This window comes from Heptranchias perlo, chromosome 41, assembly GCF_035084215.1.
Source record: "Heptranchias perlo isolate sHepPer1 chromosome 41, sHepPer1.hap1, whole genome shotgun sequence".
Classification (NCBI taxonomy): domain Eukaryota; kingdom Metazoa; phylum Chordata; class Chondrichthyes; order Hexanchiformes; family Hexanchidae; genus Heptranchias; species Heptranchias perlo.
The window spans coordinates 3,227,288-3,249,148 of record NC_090365.1 but is presented as its reverse complement, the minus strand read 5'-3'; the positions used below and the strand labels follow the sequence as shown (position 1 = coordinate 3,249,148).

General features: G+C 48.2%; 1 protein-coding gene across 3 annotated transcripts; it reads left to right on the top strand.

Annotated features, from left to right (window-relative positions):
* Positions 1–6,070: 6,070 nt before the first annotated feature.
* mrpl28 (mitochondrial ribosomal protein L28) lies at positions 6,071–15,027 on the top strand. 3 transcript variants are annotated; one of them, XM_067974902.1, is made up of 6 exons: positions 6,071–6,154; positions 6,676–6,976; positions 7,602–7,754; positions 11,123–11,257; positions 11,830–11,916; positions 12,173–12,307. In XM_067974902.1, the coding sequence occupies exons 2-6, from the start codon at positions 6,689–6,691 to the stop codon at positions 12,290–12,292; spliced, it is 783 nt and encodes a 260-aa protein (XP_067831003.1). In that variant the 5' UTR covers positions 6,071–6,154; positions 6,676–6,688; the 3' UTR covers positions 12,293–12,307. The 3 variants fall into 3 exon arrangements, with proteins under 3 accessions (XP_067831003.1, XP_067831004.1, XP_067831002.1); XM_067974903.1 differs by lacking the exon at positions 6,071–6,154 and adding an exon at positions 6,176–6,252; XM_067974901.1 differs by lacking the exons at positions 6,071–6,154; positions 12,173–12,307 and adding an exon at positions 14,646–15,027.
* The last annotated feature ends 6,834 nt before the right edge of the window (positions 15,028–21,861 follow it).

Sequence of the window (21,861 nt, the reverse complement as noted above, 5' to 3'; positions counted from 1 at the left end):
TATATCACACGGTGAGTGAACGTATATCACTTGACGAGTGAACGTACATAATATGGTGAGTAAACCTATATCACACGGTGATTAAACGTATATCATCGTGTCTATCTGTGTCTGTGCATGTCTCTGTCTGTGTGTCTGTCTGTCTTTGTGTCTGTCTGTCTTTGTGTCTGTCTGTGTGTCTGTCTGTCTTTGTGTCTGTGTGTGTCTGTGCATGTCTGTCTGTCCATGTACCTGCCTGTGTGTCTGTCTTTGTGTCTGTGTGTCTTTGTGTGTCTGTGCGTGTCTGTCTGTCTGTGTGCCTGTGTACCTGTCTGTGTGCCTGTCTGTGTACACTGATTATTATTGTACACTTTGTGCTCCTCAATGATTGCTGGAAGTTTCAGTGGGCGAAGCCCACGGCCCAGAGTCGCTCTTTAATTGAGCCTCTCTGCTGTACAGCGATGAGAAGCAGAGGCTGAGGGAATGACCGAAACATTCCTGAGACCGAGCCCCATCTTTGAAAGAATATCGCTGGGAATATTGATTGAACGAGTCAGTGTTCCTTGATGGCTCTGTGGGTAATGGGAACCACCCAGTGAGGGACTGAATGTTTCTGTGCTGTGATTTTAACCCCACTCTGTGATGAATTAGCTTTCCATGTCCAGTCAAAGCAATTAAAATACATTCAAATACTGGAAATCTGAAATACACAGTGGGTCAATCAGAATCTGGAGAGAGAACTGACATGTCATCTCCTGCCTCAGCCCATCTGTTGAAACCCTCATCCACGCCAAAGCTTCAGACTCAACTATTCCAATGCTCTCCTGGCCAGCCTCCCATCTTTCACTCTCCGTAAACTTCAGCTCATCCAAAACTCTGTTGTCTGTATCCTTTCCCACACCACATCCTGCTCACCCATCACCCCTTGTGCTCGCTGACTTTAATTGGCTGCTCGTCCCCCAACCCCTCAATTAAAATTCTCATCCTTGTGTTTAAATCGCTCCATGGCCCCGTTCCTCTCTTATCTCTGTGACCCCCTCCAGTCCTACAACCCTCCGAGAACTCTGCGTTCACCTGACTCTGGCCTCTTGCGCATCCTCTCTCCTTTTGTTACCATTGGCGGCCGTGCCTTCAGCTGCCTGGGCCCTAAGCTCTGGAATTCCCTCCCTAAACCTCTCCGCCTCTCTCTCCTCCTTTAAGACGCTCCTTAAAACCTACCTCTTTGACCTAGCTTTTGGTCACCTGTCCTAATCTCTCCTTATGTGGCTCGGTGTCAAATTTTGTTTGATAATCGCTCCTGTGAAGCGCCTTGGGACGTTTTACTACGTTACAGGCTGATGTATAAACAAACTTGTTGCTAACACTTCGGACTTTTTCAATAATGAAAGCTGCAAACATTTTAATAGAATCATGAGAAAAAAGCAGAAGAAGAGATAATAAACAAACAAACAGATAGATGTGCCAAACCACAGGGAGAATGCAGAGGCTGGCTAGTCTGTATTTTTTTTTTACTTTTCACAGATATAATTCAATTAATAACTTTCAAAAAGGAATTGGATAAATACTTGAAAGAGAAAATTTTGCAGGGCTACGGGGAAAGGGCAGGGAAGTGGGACTAATTGGACAGCTCTTTCAGAGAGCCGGCACAGGCACGATGGGCCGAATGGCCTCCTCTACTGTATCATTCTATGATTTTACGACTGACCGGCTGTGTGAATTTACAACCGTTCCTGGTTTTATTTTAAATCGCATTACTGCCTGATAACACCAGATGGCAGACTCGCCTACAGATTTCCATGAACGGTGTCATTTCACCTTAGAGAGGGTCCAGGGGAGATTTATGGAGAAGCTGGGATTGTTCTCCTTAGAGCAGAGAAGGTTAAGGGGAGATTTAATAGAGTCGTTCAAAATGATGAAAGATTTTGATGAAGTAAATAAGGAAAAACTATTTCCACTGGTAGGAAAGTTGGTAACCAGAGGACAGAGATTTAAGATAACTGGCAAAAGAAACAGGGAGGAGATGAGGAGAATTTTTTTTTTTCTACGCAGCGAGTGGTTACGCTGTGGAATGCGCTGCCTGAAAGATTTAACAGGTGGAAGCAGATTTAACAGGAACTTTCAAAAGGGAATTGGATAAATACTATGGGGAAAGAGCAGGGTTGGGGAGGGGAGTGGGACTAATTGGATAGCTCTTCCAAAGAGCCGGCATAGGCACGATGGGCCGAATGGCCTCCTTCCGTGCTGTACGATTCTATGACTGTCCTGCTGCGAATTTACAGCCAAGTTGCTGATTTTTTATTTTAAATCGCACTACTGCCCGGCCACACTAGATGGCAGACTTGCCTGCAAATTTCCACACGAGCGGCGTAATTTCACCAGTTTTTCGCTCGGCCCCTCCAGAGGTGGATTCCACTGGTCGGGGGAGTAATCCAGTTGTGGACGGAGGCGCTGGAGACCGGGGACCCGCGGGAGTAAGAGGGATCCCCGGAACCAGCTGCTCAGAGGAGATCCTCCTCTTTCTCATGGGCACCATGCAGTTGGTGCTGAGCTTGGTCGTAGCGCCGATTGCGCCCACGGCTCCCGCCGGGTTGGTGCCCAGCGCCCACGTCCAGTGCCGCGGCCCCTGAGGGCTTCGCCCGGCTGGCCGGATTTGAAGCGGTTGTTCCGCGACAAAAGGGTTTTCACTCGGCCACCTGGCAGCCGGAGTTCGTGGGGCCCCCACTGACGGGCCGAAGGGCCTGGGCATCTTTCAGCTGGGCGCCAGGAAGCTCTGATGTGATTGACCAAAGGGAGCAGTGGCTGGGTGACTGACAAAACTCACCTGTCCAACACTCACCTGTCCAACACTCACCTGTCCAACACTCACCTGTCCAATACTCACCTGTCCATCAACACTCACCTGTCCAACACTCACCTGTCCAATACTCACCTGTCCATCAACACTCACCTGTCCAACACTCACCTGTCCAATACTCACCTGTCCAACACTCACCTGTCCAACACTCACCTGTCCATCAATACTCACCTGTCCAACACTCACCTGTCCAACACTCACCTGTCCATCAACACTCACCTGTCCAATACTCACCTGTCCATCAACACTCACCTGTCCAACACTCACCTGTCCAATACTCACCTGTCCAACACTCACCTGTCCATCAACACTCACCTGTCCAACACTCACCTGTCCATCAACACTCACCTGTCCAATACTCACCTGTCCATCAACACTCACCTGTCCAACACTCACCTGTCCATCAACACTCACCTGTCCAATACTCACCTGTCCATCAATACTCACCTGTCCAATACTCACCTGTCCAATACTCACCTGTCCAACCGTAGCGTCCTGTGACATTACACCAGCAATCGCGACATTGTATGTGTGCGTTTGTGCGTACCTGTATGTGCGTGTGTGTGTACATGTGTTTGTGCGTGGTGTGTATGATTGTGTGTATGTTTGAAGTACAGTAAAACTTTTAGGAGTAAAAGGCCATTAGGCCCAAACAAGCCTATCCTTTCCTCTCACTAGTTCCCCCCTTTGGTCTTATTGTCAGTTTGGTGTGACGCAGTGTTCCCAATCTCCCTTTACACAGTTTCTGACCTCATGCGTCGTCTCCTCCTTTCACCCCATCATCAGCCGCCTAGTCCCAAATGCTGTCCCTCAACTTCTCCCCCTCCATTAAGATCCTCCTTAAAACCCACCTCCGTGACTAAGTTTTTAGTCACCCCCTTCCTCATATCTCCCTCGTAGGCTTGGTATTTATTCTGGGCTCTGAAGAGCTTTGGGACTTTTCCTTATGCTTCAAGTCTCTGGAGTGGGATTTGAACCCATGACCTTCTGACTCAGAGGTGACGAGAGCTGCCCACTGAGCCTGGCCGATACCTTTAAGTGAGGAGTTTCCCCCTGATCGCTCTGCTTACTCCCAACTTCCTCATTTTTATCCTCGATATTTGAACCTTTCACCACAGTGAGCAATGTCCCTTCCTCTGTAAGGACTGATTCCATGGTCAGTGCTGGTGTGCTCGGGGAGGGCTGGTTGAGAAATTCGGGCCTGCACCTCACTCAAACGCTTTCTGTGGTAAATATTAATGATTTGGATTTGAATGTGGGGGGCTTGATCAAGAAGTTTGCAGATGATACAAAAATTGGCCGTGTGGTTGATGGTGAGGAGGAAAGCCGTAGACTGCAGGAAGATATCAATGGACTGGTCAGATGGGCAGAAAAGTGGCAAATGTAATTCAATCCAGAGAAGTGTGAGGTAATGCATTTGGGGAGGGCAAACAAGGCAAAGGAGTACACAATAAATGGGAGGATACTGAGAGGTGTAGAGAAACAGAGGGACCTTGGAGTGCATGTCCACAGATCCCTGAAGGCAGCAGGACAGGTAGATAAGGTGGTTAAAAAGGCATACGCGATACTTTCCTTTATTAGCCGAGGCATAGAATATAAGAGCAGGGAGGTTATGCTGGAACTGTATAAAACATTGGTTAGGTCACAGCTAGAGTACTGTGTACAGTTCTGGTCACCACATTACAGAAAAGATGTGATTGCACTTGAGGGGGTACAGAGGAGATTTATGAGGATGTTGCCAGGGCTGGAGAATTTTAGCTATGAGGAAAGATTGGATAGGCTGGGGTTGTTTTCGTTCCAACAAAGGAGGCTGAGGGGAGATTTAATTGAGGTGTATAAAATTATGAGGGGACTAGATAGAGTGGATAGGGAGGACCTATTTCCCTTAGCAGAGGGGTCAGTGACCGGGGGCACAGATTTAAAGTAATTGGTAGAAGGATTAGAGGGGAGCTGAGGAGAAATTTTTTCACCCAGAGGGTGGTGGGGGTCTGGAACTCACTGCCTGAAAGGGTGGTAGAGGCAGAAACCCTCAACTCATTAAAGAAAGTACCTGGATGTGCACTTGAAGTGCCGTAACCTATAGGGCTACGGTCCAAGAGCTGGAAAGTGGGATTAAGACCGATAGCTCTTTTTCGGCTGGCACAGACACGATGGGCCGAATGGCTTCATTCTGTGCCGCAACTTTCTATGATTCTCTGATTCTGAATTGGTGGAGCCATCAAATACTCCCTGTGACAGGAGCAGCCCGGCCAGGGAATCAGCTATGGAATGATTCGTCTCAACCAACATCACTAAAACATATTATCTGGTCATTTATCACATTGCTGTTTGTGGGATCTTGCTGTGCGCAAATTGGCTGCCGCGTTTCCTACATTACAACAGTGACCACACTTCAAAAAGCACTTCATTGGCTGTAAAACGCTTTGGCACGTGCTGAGGTTGTGAAAGGCGCTACGTAAATGCAAGTTCTTCTTCAGACGGTGACGCACAGACGGCTAGACAGTAGCGATAGCCTCAGGCAACTCCGCTACTGGACTGTGGTCATCTCTTTGTTTAAGTGCTCAGGTTATGAATGAATTTACTTTGCAATAAAATTGCCAAATTTAATTCAAGTGGCTGACTTGTCTGCTGTGCAGTTTTATGCTGTTGTTGGGATTTTTGCTAAGGAGGAGCCAAGTCCAGATTGCAGGCTTCAGACTCCAGGAATCTTGTTCGCACCCACAGTGACTTCAGGATCCAGAATCTCAGCGACTCTCCCCGTTATCCCAGGCTTTATACTACGGAACAGACTGTATCCTCTCACCTTGTCCAGAAGGCAGGCCAGTGCTCTCCAGTACCTCTCCAAGTGACCTTTGCAATAAACAACAACACCCTGCATTTATATAGCGCCTTTAACGTAGTAAAACGTCCCGAGGCGCTTCACAGGAGCGATTATCGAACAAAATTTGACACCGAGCCGCAGAAGGAGATATTAGGAATAAAAACAGAAAATGCTGGAAACACTCGGGAGGTCAGGCAGCTTCTGTGGAGAGAGAAACAGAGTTAATGTTTCAAGCCAATGACTTTTCGTCTGAAAGTTGCAGATGGGACCATTTAGCGACGTCCCCTTGGTTTTAACCCAGTGGCCAATTCTGAGACGGTCCCTCAGTGTAAGGGGGCGGGCGGGTGCGATTGACAGAAGCAGCAGCCAATTAGATTGCAGGCGACGTCGGGTGGGGGGGGGGGTGAGAGGATTGACCAATGAGAAGGTCGGAGAGGCGGGACTTCCGGCGGACTGTCCCGGTGCGGCCTTGCCCGGGGGAGTGAAGCCTGGGCCCTGGCGTGAGTGTCTGGGTCTGTCGGTAGATGGCGGCGCGGCGGTGACGAGAGGAGGAGGAACGGGGAGAGGGTGGAGGGGCTGTCGGAGGCGCTTCTTCCCGGTAAAGCCTGCGGGGCCTCGCACCTGGTCGCATCCCCGGCCTGTGCTGAGTCAGCTGCCCTCAGTTGTCCTCAGTGCCCTTGGGATGGGGTAAAAAACCAGCCAGGGCTCCTGACCAGTGACCCCAGTGAGCTCTGCTGGAAAGTGCGTGTGTGGGGCACTGGGAGTGGGCCAGGATTGGGCTTAGCTGTGATGCACTCCATAGTCGAATAGTCTGCGGATGGTCGCCTCTGAGGGATGTGGGTTTTGGGGGAGGGGCGGACAGAGGGGCATATTCCGACAAGCGACCAAGCTTTTGGTCGCAAGAGGTAGGTTTTAAGGAGCGTCTTAAAGGACGAGAGAGAGAGAGAGAGGGGTCGGGTCTTGGTGAGTGTTTACGTCCCTGCTTTTCTCCTGAACCGACTCCTTTCCGATTCCTCTTCAGGTCACGCCGAGAGATGCCGCTCCACAAATACCCGCCCAGGATCTGGGAGGCCTTGCGGCTGAAGCAGGGGATCCGAGCACGGTTACCGGCCCATTACCTCCGCTCCCTCGACGAGAACCGAGAGCCCGCGCCCGTTCATTTTAAACCCCACGGGGCTAAATACAAACCGAACCCACGGACTGGGCAACCAGAGCGGGTGCAGGACGTTCCGATTCCCATCTACTACCCACCAGAGTCGCAGAATGGGTTGTGGGGGGGAGAGGGCTATATACAAGGGTACAGATACGCCAACAATGACAAGGTATGGAGTGGCAGTGTGGTGCATGTCGAAAGGTTTCTGTGTAATTTTAGCATTATTTTCTTGCCTCCTGTTCTAAAGCCCAATACTTAGCCCAAACGGCCATTCCCCGCCTCAAATTTAAAATTGTCACCCTTGTGTTCAAATCCCTCCATGGCCTCACCCCCACCCCCTCTCCCTATCTCTGTAACCTCCTACAACCCTCCGAGAGCTCTGCGCTCCCACAATTCTGGCCTCTTGCGCATCCTTGATTTTAATCGCCTGCCTGAGCCTTAAGCTCTGGAATTCCCTCCCTAAACCTCTCCACCTCTCCTTAAAACCTACCTCTTTGACCAAGCTTTTGGTCACCTGCCCTAATATTTCCTTATGTGGCTCGGTGTCAAATTTCGGCTTGATAATCGCTCCTGTGAAGCGCCTTAGGACAGAGAGGTTTAGGGAGGGAATTCCAGAGCTTGGGGCCCAGGCAGCCGAAGGCCCGGCCGCCAATGGTGGAGCGATGAAAATCGGGGATGTGCAAGAGGCCGGAATTGGAGGAGCGCAGAGTTGTTAACCCCAAAATTTCTGTTCGAAACCCAAGGCCGTGCTGCTTCACTCTGTCATTGCCTGTTTCTGTTGGTCTCCTCTGCAGCTCTCGACAAGATTGAGGAAAACCTGGAAGCCGCAGGTGTTTAGGCGAGAGCTTTACAGCGAAATCCTGGACAAAACCTTCACCATCCCAGTGACCATGCGGACCCTGGACCTGGTGGACGCTTGCTACGGCTTTGATTTCTATATACTGATGGTAAGGTTTGATTTGAGCCCGGTGAAAGTTCGCTCAATGTCGATCAGGTGTCTGTTCTCCCCTTTGCTTGTCAGAGGCCCCCAGTTCGGAGCCTGAAACCAGGAAGGTGGAGGGAGATCGAGTGGCAGCCGGAATTATAGAATTTTCCTGCACAGTGGAGGACACGGATGAGACGTTAAACTGAGGTCCCATCTGCCCTCTCGGGCGGACGTAAAAGATCCCACGGCTACTATTTGAAGAGGAGCAGGAGAGTTCTCTCGTGTCCTGGGCCAATATTTATCCCTCAACCAACATCACTAAAAACAGATTATCTGGTCGTTATCACATTGCTGTTTGTGGGATCTTGCCGCGTTCCCTACAGTACAACAGTGACTACACTTCAAAAGTACTTTGATGGTTATAAAGTGCTTTGGGACATCCTGTGGTTGTGAAAGGCGCTATATAAATGCAAGTCTTTTAAGCTGATATCCTTTGCTGCACCCCTTTTGCTTATGATCAGTAATTCCTGACCTCACTGTTAGAGTGCGGGCGCACACCCGCGTGTCTACAAGTGGTTAACAACTTGATTTAAATGAGGCAATGTCTCTCCGTGTATAGGGCTGCACGGACGGGAAAAACAGATGCATCTGTCCATGACAGTATTGGTAGGAGTGACCACCGCACAGTCCTCGTGGAGACGAAGTCCCGTCTTCGCACTGAGGACACCATCCAACGTGTTGTGTGGCACTACCACCGTGCTAAATGGGATGGATTCAGAATAACAGCTCAAAACTGGGTATCCATGAGGCGCTGTAAGCCACCAGCAGCAGCAGAATTGTATTCCAGCACAATCTGTAACCTCATGGCCTGGCATATTCCTCACTCTACCATTACCAACAAGCCAGGGGATCAACCCTGGTTCAATGAGGAGTGTAGAAGAGCATGCCAGGAGCAGCACCAGGCGTACCTAAAAATGAGGTGCCAACCTGGTGAAGCTACAACTCAGGACTACATGCATGCTAAACAGCGGAAGCAACATGCTATAGACAGAGCTAAGCGATTCCACAACCAACGGATCAGATCAAAGCTCTGCAGTCCTGCCACATCCAGTCGTGAATAGTGGTGCACAATTAAACAACTAACGGGAGGAGGAGGCTCTGTAAACATCCCCATCCTCAATGATGGCAGAGTCCAGCACGTGAGTGCAAAAGACAAGGCTGAAGCGTTTGCAACCATCTTCAGCCAGAAGTGCCGAGTGGATGATCCATCTCAGCCTCCTCCCGATATCCCCACCATCACGGAAGCCAGTCTTCGGCCAATTCGATTCACTCCACGTGATATCAAGAAACGGCTGAGTGCACTGGATACAGCAAAAGCTATGGGCCCCGACAACATCCCGGCTGTAGTGCTGAAGACTTGTGCTCCAGAACTAGCCATGCCTCTAGCCAAACTGTTCCAGTACAGCTACAACACTGGCATCTACCCGACAATGTGGAAAATTGCCCGGGTATGTCCTGTCCACAAAAAGCAGGACAAATCCAATCTGGCCAATTACCGCCCCATTAGTCTACTCTCAATCATCAGCAAAGTGATGGAAGGTGTCGTCGACAGTGCTATCAAGCGGCACTTACCAATAACCTGCTCACCGATGCTCAGTTTGGGTTCCGCCAGGACCACTCGGCTCCAGACCTCATTACAGCCTTGGTCCAAACATGGACAAAAGAGCTGAATTCCAGAGGTGAGGTGAGAGTGACTGCCCTTGACATCAAGGCAGCATTTGACCGAGTGTGGCACCAAGGAGCCCTAGTAAAATTGAAGTTAATGGGAATTAGGGGGAAAACTCTCCAGTGGCTGGAGTCATACCTAGCACAAAGGAAGATGGTAGTGGTTGTTGGAGGCCAATCATCTCAGCCCCAAGACATTGCTGCAGGAGTTCCTCAAGGCAGTGTCCTAGGGCCAACCATCTTCAGCTGCTTCATCAATGACCTTTCCTCCATCATAAGGTCAGAAATGGGGATGTTCGCTGATGATTGCACAGTGTTCAGTTCCATTCTCAACCCCTCAGATAATGAAGCAGTCCGTGCCCGCATGCAGCAAGACCTGGACAACATCCAGGCTTGGGCTCATAAGTGGCAAGTAACATTCGCGCCAGACAAGTGCCAGGCAATGACCATCTCCAACAAGAGAGAGTCTAACCACCTCCCCTTGACATTTAACGGCATTACCATCGCCGAATCCCCCACCATCAACATCCTGGGGGTCACCATTGACCAGAAACTTAACTGGACCAGCCATATAAATACTGTGGCTACAAGAGCAGGTCAGAGGCTGGGTATTCTGCGGCGAGTGACTCACCTCCTGACTCCCCAAACCCTTTCCACCATCTACAAGGCACAAGTCAGGAATGTGATGGAATACTCTCCACTTGCCTGGATAAGTGCAGCTCCAACAACACTCAAGAAGCTCGACACCATCCAGGACAAAGCAGCCCGCTTGATTAGCACCCCATCCAACACCCTAAACATTCACTCCCTTCACCACCGGCGCACCGTGGCTGCAGTGTGTACCATCCACAGGATGCACTGCAGCAACTCACCAAAGCTTGTTCGACAGCACCTCTCAAACCCACGACCTCTACCACCTAGAAGGACAAGGGCAGCAGACACATGGGAACAACACCACCTGCACGTTCCCCTCCAAGTCACACACCATCCCGACTTGGAAATATATCGCCGTTCCTTCATTGTCGCTGGGTCAAAATCCTGGAACTCCCTCCCTAACAGCACTGTGGGAGAACCTTCACCACACGGACTGCAGCGGTTCAAGAAGGCGGCTCACCACCACCTTCTCGAGGGCAATTAGGGATGGGCAATAAATGCCGGCCTCGCCAGCGACGCCCACATCCCATGAACGAATAAAAAAAACAGGAAGCCTTGCATTTAAAAGCGCCTTTTATCACCCCTCTCAAACACCTCAAAAGTGCTTCACATACAATAAATTACTTTGAATTGCAATAATTGTTGTTTCATAAGCAAATGCACAGCCGATTCATGCATTGAAAAAGCTTACAAACAGCAGTGTGATAATGACCAGATCATCTATTTTTAGTGATGTTGGTTGAGGGATAAATGTTGGCCCAGGACACTGGGGAGAACGCCCCTGCTCCTCTTCAAGTAGTGCAGTGGGATCTTTTACATCTATCTGAGAGGGCAGGCAGGGCCCCGGTTTAACATCTCATCCGAAAGGCAGCACCTCCGACATTGCAGCGCTCCGTCAGTACTGTATTGGTGTCAGCCTGGATTATGCGCTGAAGTCCAGTTCTGGGGATATTGAGGGGTCGTCAACTCCCAGAGAAGCTGGAGTTTATTTTGGTGCAAATTGTTCTCTAGACTCCAAAGGTCGACCTGAATTCAAAGCTGGGGATGGATCTGAAGCGTGGAATGCTGCTCAGACTCGCTCGTAAGGACACAGAGCTTTACCCTGACGATGCTGTGAAACAGGAGCTCATCTATAACAAATATAAGGTACGGAGCAAGGCATGAGCTTTGTGCAACATGTTAACTTTAAAAAGAGGCATGTGAATTTTCATTAAAAATTTATTTACAGGATGATGGACTTCAGTCACATGGAGAGGCTTGAGAATCTGGGGTTGATCTCCTTAGAGCGGAGAAGGTTAAGGGGAGATTTAATAGAGGTGTTCAAAATCATGAAAGGTTTCGATAGAATTAATAAGGAGAAACTGTTTCCAGTGGCAGGAGGGTCGGTAACCTGAGGACACAGATTTAAGATAATTGGCAAAAGAACCAGAGGGGGAGATGAGGAGAATTTTTTTTTTACGCTGCGAGTTGTTCTGATCTGGAATGCGCTGCCTGAAAGGGCTGTAGGAACAGGTTCAATTGTGACTTTCAAAAGGGAATTGGATGAATACTTAAAGGGGAAAATTTGCAGGGCTAGGGAGAAAGAGCAGGGGAATGGGACTAATTGGATAGCTCTTTCAAAGAGCCGGCACGGACACAATGAGCCGAATGGCCTCTTTCTGTGCTGTACGATTCTTTGATGTATTGTCAAACTGGTGTAAATCTCTTGTGTGCTGCAGGCGTTTGTGATTCCAGAAGAAGAGGCTGAGTGGGTCGGTCTAAGCCTTGAGGAAGCTGTGGAGAAACAGAAGCTGTTGGAGAAAAGGGTAACGAGAAAAATTCTAATTGAATCGTCTTTAACGCTGAGTCAACTACAGCCTCCTCTCTTTAAAAATACAGTCTGTGGATTGTATTTATATTTATAAAAGGGCTATGGGGAAAGAGCAGGGTAGCGGGACTTAACTCTTTCCAAGAGCCAGCACAGGCACGATGGGCCGAATGGCCTCCTAAGCTGTATGATTCTCTGAAAAGGTGAATTCAATCATTTATATAAATGATTGCAAAACTTGATCCCCCTTGCAGGGTCTGGTGAAATCCAGTTCAGACACTGCACAGAGACCGCTTTTTCTGTTGGGAATATCGCTAGGAAGGGAAAGTTGGAGTGCAATATTTTACAACACAACAGGTATGACGGTTTGTTAAAGATGTAGAGCAGACTTAGGATGCCGTGTGCTTCTCAGCTGCAAACTACAACTGACCAGCACGATCTGTTTGCTGCAATTCACTGTCAGAAAAAACAATTGAACTCTAAGTGACCTCTGAGTCTGTGTTTACTTAACGTAACAATTAGACCACTTTAAACATTTTTTGTGCCGTGTGGTGTAATATTTTTGCCTTTATGAGACAGCACATCCTCTAACTTGTTGTGAGCAACGCCACGGGAGATCTACCAGTAAATATTGACTGTATTAAATCTTTTTCTCTTGTGTAATGTGAAATGTGGCCCCGTCCTGTATTACGGCCAATTGCTGCAGATATTTCAGGTCAAACCTTGTATCCTGTTTAGATAAATGCATCAAAGAATATGAATCAAAGGCGGGTAAATTAGGTTCAGATGCAGATCAGTCATGATCTAATTGAATGGCGGAACAGGCTCAAGGGGCTGAATGGCCTCCTTCCTTCCCAATGTTCCGAGAAGGCTCACCAGCACCTTCTCAAGGGCAATAAATGCTGGCCTAACTTCTGTTCCACTGTAGAACCCCACACCTTTTCTGATCACGTGCATCTTAAGCTGGTTGGAATTCTGTTTGCTGGAGGTGGTTGATGCATTTGCTGACCACAGGAATGTCTTGTAGAATGGGACAAATCAGGGCTGAATAATGTTCTATTCGTGCGCTGTTATTTTCGGTCAATTGCCTTCAGGACCAGGAAGGAATGTCTAAAGTGTTCATTACCTGGTTACCCGAGGACTGATGTAAAAAGAAAAGAAAGAACTTGCATTTATATAGCGCCTTTCACAACCTCATGACGTCCCTAAGCACTTTTCAGCCAATGAAGTATTTTTGAAGTGTAGTCACTGTTGTAATGTAAGAAACCCGGCAGCCAATTTGCGCACAGCAAGCTCCCACAAACAGCAATGTGATAATGACCAGATAATCTGTTTTTAGTGATGTTGTTTGAGGGATAAATATCGGCCGGGACCCCGGGGAGAACTCCCCTGGTCTTCTTCAAAATAGTGGCCGTGGGATCTTTTACATCCACCTGAGAGGGCAGACGGGGCCTCGGTTTAATGTCTCATCTGAGTGTCCGCACCTCCAACAATGCAGCACTCCCTCAGCACTGCACGTGTCAGCCTGGATTTTGTGTTCAAGCCTGTGGAGTGGGACTTGAACCCACGACCTTCTGCCTCAGAGGCAAGAGTGCAACCCACTGAGACACGGCTGACATTGCACAGTGTAGGTTGGAGAGTCCACAATGCTGCAGCTTGCACTCGGTTTGTTGGAATGAGCAGGCTAAGTGGGTGAAACAACTGTCCCACATGGTCTGCTTAAGATGTACAATCTTTTTTTTCCATTAGTCCGACACCTGTGCTGTTGCACAGAGGAAGTGAAATGGGATTGGACCAGATGTAATTCAGTCCCGTTTTAAAGTCATGCATTCTGTCCTTATTTTTCTCATCATGTACTTTTTGTTTTATATTATTATTTAAGTAGCAAAACTTACTGGTTGAGCAGTAGAGTTGGTTGGAGCACAGGAGTTTCTCTGTGGTCCAGGCTGAGGGAGGCACAAAACTGAGGTGCTACTGCACCCCCACCCCACCGGTGGGAGGGTGTAATTACAGCATGACAAGTTTACGACGGCAGTTCCCATTTATGAATGTGGACATAGGAATTTATAATGAAAGTCCATGCAGACGTAAGATTTTTAATATTTTGTAGATGTATTTGGTTCGGACGTGTGCCGGTTTGTTTGATCTACCCAGTTGTCAGTCGTGGCTCTGTGGGCAGCACTCTCGCCTCTGAATTAGGAGGTTGTGGGTTCGAGTTCGAGTCCCACTCCAGAGACTTGAGGACAAAATCCAGGCTGACACTCCCAGTGCAGTACTGAGGGAATGCGGCACTGTCGGAGGTGCCATCTTTCAGGTGAGACGTTAAACCAAGGCCCTGTCTGCCTCTCAGGTGCACATAAAAGATCTGATGGCGACTCTTTTGAAAAAGAGCAGGGGAGTTCTCCCCAGTGTCCTGGCCAATATTTATCCCTTAACCAACATCACTAAAAACAGTTGATCTGGTCATTTATCTCACTGCTGTTTCTTGTATCTTGCTGTGCCCAAGTTGGCTGCCGCCAAGTGACTACACTTCATTGGCTATAAAGCTCTTTGGGGTGTCCTGAGGTCGTGAAAGGTGCTGTATTAATGCAAGTTCTCTCTCTCCTTCCCCTATTGTCCATTTAATCAAACCCTGCTATGAGTGACGTCTGCCGGAGCCGCAGGCAGTGAGGTTAAAGCAACTGTCGTGCCAGGTGATCTTAACATATTTTTAAAATTTTCTTTTAGGATCCAGTGCCACTGTTTAAAGTTTACGCCGAGAAGCTAGCCCAGCAACTCAGCATGCAGAGACTGTTGGAGCCAATAATCATAGGAAAGAAATCGTAACTGAGCGTGGGCCCTTTAAGATCTACAGAGCAGCAGGTTATATGACCAGTGAAAGATTTGTTTTTAGCAAAAATTTACTCTCTGACTCTGACCTCTTGGTGTTTGAAGAGAGTGTGCTGATAATGAAACTGCCTCACATGGGAATGGGCAAAGCTTTAAGTGACTTTATGAACTTTTGACCTGAACTAACTACCAGAACGGAGCTTGAGTTTTGAACTTGAGTGTAAGATGGAGCATCCACTTTGTGCAATGTGATTGGTAATTACATAAGATGTGGAACGTTTTAATGAGTTGCTGCTTCTTATTGAATGGCCAAGGGAACAGTTGGACCCCTTTAAAACATCCAGTGGCTACAGATCACTTAAATTAACTTTACTTTCACAGAGGTTACAACACGGAAACTGGCCATTCCGCTCAACCAGTCCATGTCAGTGTTTACTCTTCACACGAGAAAACAACCCCAATCACATTTACCCGCCCTCTTCCCATATTCCTTTATTTATTAAGTGTCAGCTGTGGCTCAGTGGGTAGCCTCTGAGCCAAAAGGTCATAGGTTCAAGTCCCATTCCAGAGCCTTAAGCCCATAATCAGATCAGCCATGATCTTATTGAATGGCGGAGCAGGCTCGAAGGGCCGATTGGCCTACTCCTGCTCCTATTTCTTATGTTCTTATAATCTAGGCTGACAGTCCCCCGGTGCCAGTACTGATGGAGTGCTGCAGTGTCGGAGGTGCCGCCTTTCAAATGAGTCGTTAAACCAAGGTCCTGTCTGCCCTCTCAGGTGAACGTAAAAGATCCCATGGCTGCCATTCGAAGAAGAGCAGGAAAATTCTTCCTGGTGTCCTGGCCAATATTTATCCCTCACCCCAACATCATTTAAACAGATTGTAATTAATAAAAAAACATTGCCTCTTTGCTTTTGTGGGTCATAAGGGTCAGGAGTAGAAGACTGGGGCAGGAGGGAAGGGGGTTCACCAGGTGGAACTGATCATCTAACGTGTGACCTTTGTGATTGGGGCCTCTGTTGCTCCCCACTCTGAAACCACTGACTCAGTTCTAGCCGTTGAATGAGGAAGTCTCTGGTTGCCAGCAGGTTAATGGGAATCCCATAGGCCCAAGTCGTGGAAATGTTGGTGATTTCAAAGAAATTGAATTCTTGTGTCAAAAAAGTAATCGACTGATTTCTGTGACGAGGAAACCCAGAAAGTCAAACGGCAAGAATGATTGCTTAACTTTCTGTAAGCTGTCTCAAAAGACCTCGCTTCTGATTAAATGGCTTTCTCAGAGGGTCACTCGCCTCCTTTTCTATCCCTGATGCGGAGATGCTGATTTTCAGCTTTGCCCTCTAGGGTCCTCCTCTGCTACACATTGTTCGTGCAGTTCACGCTCTCCATTCTGCTGTCCTTGCTGCACTGACGCGTGGCTAGTTTCTCTGGTATGGAGCAGAGGATGTCCAGACAGAAGCTGGTGTAGGCTCTGCTTTTCGATGGGAGGGACTACACAGGGAAAGGTGGCTTACAGCAACTGCTAATCCAGTGTCAACGTGATTCATTTGGCCGCACTCTCACCTCTGAGCCAGAAGGTCGTGGGTTCAAACCCCACTCCAGGAATTGAGCACATAACCTAGGCTGACACTTCCATGCAGTACTGAGGGAGTGCTGCACTGCCTGAGGCATTAAACCAAGCCCAATCTGCCTGTTTAGGTGGTGGTTAAAGAGCTGAAGCTTCCTGGTGAACATTCCTCCCTTTACCAATACCACCCAAAAAAACAGATTAACCGTTCAATCATCTCATTGCGGTTTGTTGGATCTTGATGTGCGTAAAATGGCTGCTGAACTTGCCCACATAATGGTCACTTCAAATTAATTTGTTGTAATTGAAATACATTGAGATATTTCTTAGCGGTGTGATAAGGTGCTATAGAAGCACAAGTCTTTCTTTTCAGAGCTAATTGCTGCTGGTGAGGAAAGTTTGCATGTTGGTGGGTTCTTGTAAACTTTTGGCTACAGGTCAGTAAAAACTAACATGATAGGACTCTCATTTGGCACTGAAGTGTGCTGTTTGAAATGTGATGGGCAGAGATTACTGGAGATTGAATAGATCAGGACACGGTTGTCTCAGTGGATCAGATGTAATGCCTCTATCCCTTAAGCCATGCAGATCAAGAAGGTCTAGGTTTTTTCCAAGGCAGTGCTGCATTATCTGGTCTTTGCCAAGGCGCTACAGTTGGCATCATTGCCCCGAGCTTCAGGAAGGGAAAATCAGCCAGTGTTCTTGTTCCTGATCATTATCCAGCAACCCCGACTGGATGTGTATATGTGTGGGATTGGGTACCCCTGGGAACTCTCATCACCAAGACTCAATAATAGTCACTGGAGCAAAGTATTGGAGGACGGCCAGCTTCCTTTCAACCTAATCTACTGAGAGAGTTAACCCATTCAAGAGAGGAGGGGAAGGAAGAAAATTGGATGAAAAGAAGAGCAGAGCACTGCCTTGAGAAGAAAGTTACATTGAATTGTGATTTTCCTACAGTTCAAAGGATGTACTGTGGGGAAAGTAGCCATGTTTTATTTAACGGTAATAAAAGTCACCGTTTCATGAGCTGCCAATGGAATCAGATCTGTTCTCTAACCATCCAACCACTGGAAGGGAGGATGAAAGAAATTTCAGCTGAGGCGATGATTGTAGTAAAGGAGACAGATGAAAGAGGCCAAACTGACACTGGAGAAATATCCAAAGTGAGTGGGACTGTAGCAGATACATCTATCTACAATCTATATAATAATTTATCTATAATATAAAAAAAGCATACAGTTCCTGCATGTCATGCTTTAGAAGTTTGTTCGAACTATAGCCATCACATAGCCTCTAATGCAAATTTGTTTCAGTGTGAAAAAACTAACGTAGTTATTTGCAATGTGTAAACTCTCCAGCAACAGAAACTACCGGAGCCACAATATCTGCAGTCTCTTCATCTTTGTATGCGCTCACCCAATATTTACTTAACACGAATTAGACTTTCAAGCCTTAAAGGAACACATACCCACACTTTAGCAACACAGTGATACATAGTGTTTGATAGGATATGCTGTTTTATGATAGGAACATTATATCATGTGACTTTCCACAAGCAATGTCACGGGAGGTTTGCAAAGTATATTTAAAAAGTCTCATGTCTAGCATACATTCGTTACACTCCAACAGCCACTGTTGTTGCAAATGCAAAATGATTTTGTTTTTAAAAAAAAACACCCATTGACCTCCAGCCTGAAATTTCCGAGCGGTTACAATTCCTCTCTAGTTGGCCTCAGCCGTCTATGAGTAGCCGCAATTATCTGGATTTGTCTATTTAGAGTAGTGACCTTAAGGGAATTGGCCAGGTCGGCAGCTTAACAGCACAACCCAGGACCACACATCAGCTATTGTAATCCACTGGTCACGTCATAGAGGGATCTTTTAGTTGAAGCTGCATTGGCCTCAATTCATATCTGAAAACAAACAGTGGCATGGACATCCCAGGGTGTTGACAGGCACGGTCCGCGTTTAGTCCGTTCAGCGTGACTGTAATCGTCAAATGTAGTGAACTCTTCATTTGGTGCATGACGTTGCCTGTGAGATGTTCAGGTATATTTAATCAAATTTGCTTTTTGATTAAAAAAAATACTAAATAGCTGATCCCACCGCAATGTGATAGGACGGTAATTACCAGAGATGTGATAGGACGGTAACTGCCTCCGCAGTGTGATAGGACGGTAACTACATCCGCAGTGTGATAGGACGGTAACTACATCCGCAGTGTGATAGGACGGTAACTGCCTCCGCAGTGTGATAGGACGGTAACTACATCCGCAGTGTGATAGGACGGTAACTGCCTCCGCAGTGTGATAGGACGGTAACTGCCTCCGCAGTGTGATAGGACGGTAACTACATCCGCAGTGTGATAGGACGGTAACTACATCCGCAGTGTGATAGGACGGTAACTACATCCGCAGTGTGATAGGACGGTAACTGCCTCCGCAGTGTGATAGGACGGTAACTACATCCGCAGTGTGATAGGACGGTAACTACATCCGCAGTGTGATAGGACGGTAACTACATCCGCAGTGTGATAGGACGGTAACTACATCCGCAGTGTGATAGGACGGTAACTGCCTCCGCAGTGTGATAGGACGGTAACTGCCTCCGCAGTGTGATAGGACGGTAACTACATCCGCAGTGTGATAGGACGGTAACTGCCTCCGCAGTGTGATAGGACGGTAACTACCACCGCAGTGTGATAGGACGGTAACTACATCCGCAGTGTGATAGGACGGTAACTACATCCGCAGTGTGATAGGACGGTAACTGCATCCGCAGTGTGATAGGACGGTAACTACCTCCGCAGTGTGATAGGACGGTAACTGCATCCGCAGTGTGATAGGACGGTAACTACCACCGCAGTGTGATAGGACGGTAACTACATCCGCAGTGTGATAGGACGGTAACTACATCCGCAGTGTGATAGGACGGTAACTGCATCCGCAGTGTGATAGGACGGTAACTACCTCCGCAGTGTGATAGGACGGTAACTGCATCCGCAGTGTGATAGGACGGTAACTGCATCCGCAGTGTGATAGGACAGTAACTACCTCCGCAGTGTGATAGGACGGTAACTGCATCCGCAGTGTGATAGGACGGTAACTACCTCCGCAGTGTGATAGGACGGTAACTGCATCCGCAGTGTGATAGGACGGTAACTACATCCGCAGTGTGATAGGACAGTAACTACCTCCGCAGTGTGATAGGACGGTAACTGCATCCGCAGTGTGATAGGACGGTAACTGCATCCGCAGTGTGATAGGACGGTAACTACCTCCGCAGTGTGATAGGACGGTAACTACATCCGCAGTGTGATAGGACGGTAACTGCATCCGCAGTGTGATAGGACGGTAACTGCATCCGCAGTGTGATAGGACGGTAACTACCTCCGCAGTGTGATAGGACGGTAACTGCATCCGCAGTGTGATAGGACGGTAACTACCTCCGCAGTGTGATAGGACGGTAACTACATCCGCAGTGTGATAGGACGGTAACTACCACCGCAGTGTGATAGGACGGTAATTACCAGAGATGTGATAGGACGGTAACTGCCTCCGCAGTGTGATAGGACGGTAACTACCTCCGCAGTGTGATAGGACAGTAACTACATCCGCAATGTGATAGGACGGTAACTACCTGCCGCACAGGGCAGTGGGATTCCTCACTCCATTGAGGTCCAGATCTGAACCGCACTGCAGCAGAAGTGTGGCATCTTCCACAGGGGAATCGGAGCAAAGTTACTTAACCAGGTTTAATAACAGAAAATACAGAGCAAATATGGGCACACTCTTGGGGCAGCCCTCAAATATTGGTACAGATATGGGCACACTCTCAGGCGTCCCCCTCAAACATTGACACAACTCCCAGAGACCCCGGAAGTTGCAAAAGATGGTGTCAGCTACTCAAAGGAAAACAGTCACTGCAGAAAATATTTGTTATGATTACTTTATTAGTAGCAGAGATGATAGGCCGGTGAATCAATAAATACAGAGGGATATACCTGCGTATAGACTGTGCCAGCTCTCACTGTGGGAGGCGGGGGCGGCAGAGTGTGTAGATAGGGTATCCAAATTTGTTATTTGTGCACAACAAAATAGTCTTTATGACACATTTTAGAAACCATCTGACTTACACATGATATAAATTTCCATTCAATGTCAGGAAAGAAAACTGTCCAAGTGACCTTTCAGCGAGATAAACCGATATGTGTGTTTCCATTAAAGCATCAGCTGCTCTGCTCGTGACTCCCTACCCAGGGGGGAGAGAGAGAGAGAGAGAAAAAAAACTCACTCGAAACTTCCCCCGCTTTGAATGAAGGGCGGAGTCACCCAGCAGGAAGTAATGCAGGACTCGGGCCTGCGTCCTCCCCTAGAGGGAGCCACGCTCACATCGATGAGGGAGCCACCACCTCCTTCTCCCCACTTTCCCCTCCCCGCTCCTCTCTTCCTCCCCTGAAGGCGCTGGCTCTCGCTGAGATCCCAGCAGCAGCCCTCAAGTGTGTAGCCCAAATGGCCATTCTTTCCTACATTGCAACAGTGACTACACTTCAAAAGTGTTTATTTGGCTGTAAAGCGCTTTGGGACGTCCTGAGGTTATGAAAGGCGCTATATAAATGCAAGTCTTTTCTTTCTCTTTCTTGATCTTTTTCTCTTTTTTCTACATAGTGTTGGCAGGCTGTTGAACTGTGTGGGCATCACAGCGCGCACGCTGCTTTCCCACGGGGGTAATTCAGTAGTGGCCAGGAGCAGGAACCCTCTCCTCAGGTCAGGCCGTTTGTAGCTCTCAGGCTGCCCCAGCACTGCATGGGAGCGGCTGCCCCAGCACTGCATGGGAGCGGCTAACCCAGCACAGACCTTCCTAATCCGTGTGGCCTCAGTACCAAACTGGGCAGTGCCTCTACCCACTGAGCAATCAAGAGAGTCGGAAACCCCTTACTTTTGTGTGCAGGTCTCTCGGTGGGTAATGCAGTAGCCCTAGTAACAAAAACATGTTTCTCCAGCTGAAGAACTCAGCTGACTTTTGAGTAGTAATGGGCCTCTTTAGGAATGAAGAGCAGCTTTGATTCTTGCAGTACCTCGTTCAGTGTGCTGGATGAGTGCGCTCAAACCCACACAACTGGAAACTGAAACATTCTGAACTATTCATTCTGTACGGGCCCCTGTCACTGATTGCTGCCTGGAGGCTCAGTGGGTAGCACTCTGGCCTCTGAGTCAGGAGGCCGTGGTTTCGAGCCCCACTACAAAGCACATAATCCAAGCTGACACTCCCAGTGCAGTACTGAGGGGGTGCTGCACTATCGGAGGTGCCGTGATTTGGATGAGACGTTAAACTGAGGCCCCGTCTATCCCTCTCGGGTAGACGTAAAAGATCCCACGGTCCTCTTTCGAAGAAGAGCAGTGGAGTTTTCCCCAGTGTCCTGGGCCAATATTTATCCCTCGACCAACATTACTGGAAAACAGATTATGTGGTCATTATCATATTGCTGTTTGTGGGATCTTGCTGTGTGCAAACTGGCTACCGCATTTCCTACATTACAACAG

Bases quoted from the DNA above. Each gene is read 5' to 3' on its own strand.
- mrpl28 (XM_067974902.1), top strand. From the start codon at position 6,689: ATGCCGCTCCACAAATACCCGCCCAGGATCTGGGAGGCCTTGCGGCTG. The intron at 6,977-7,601 runs GTATGGAGTGGC...TCTCCTCTGCAG, and splicing joins GATACGCCAACAATGACAAG to CTCTCGACAAGATTGAGGAA. The intron at 11,258-11,829 runs GTACGGAGCAAG...TGTGTGCTGCAG, and splicing joins TCATCTATAACAAATATAAG to GCGTTTGTGATTCCAGAAGA.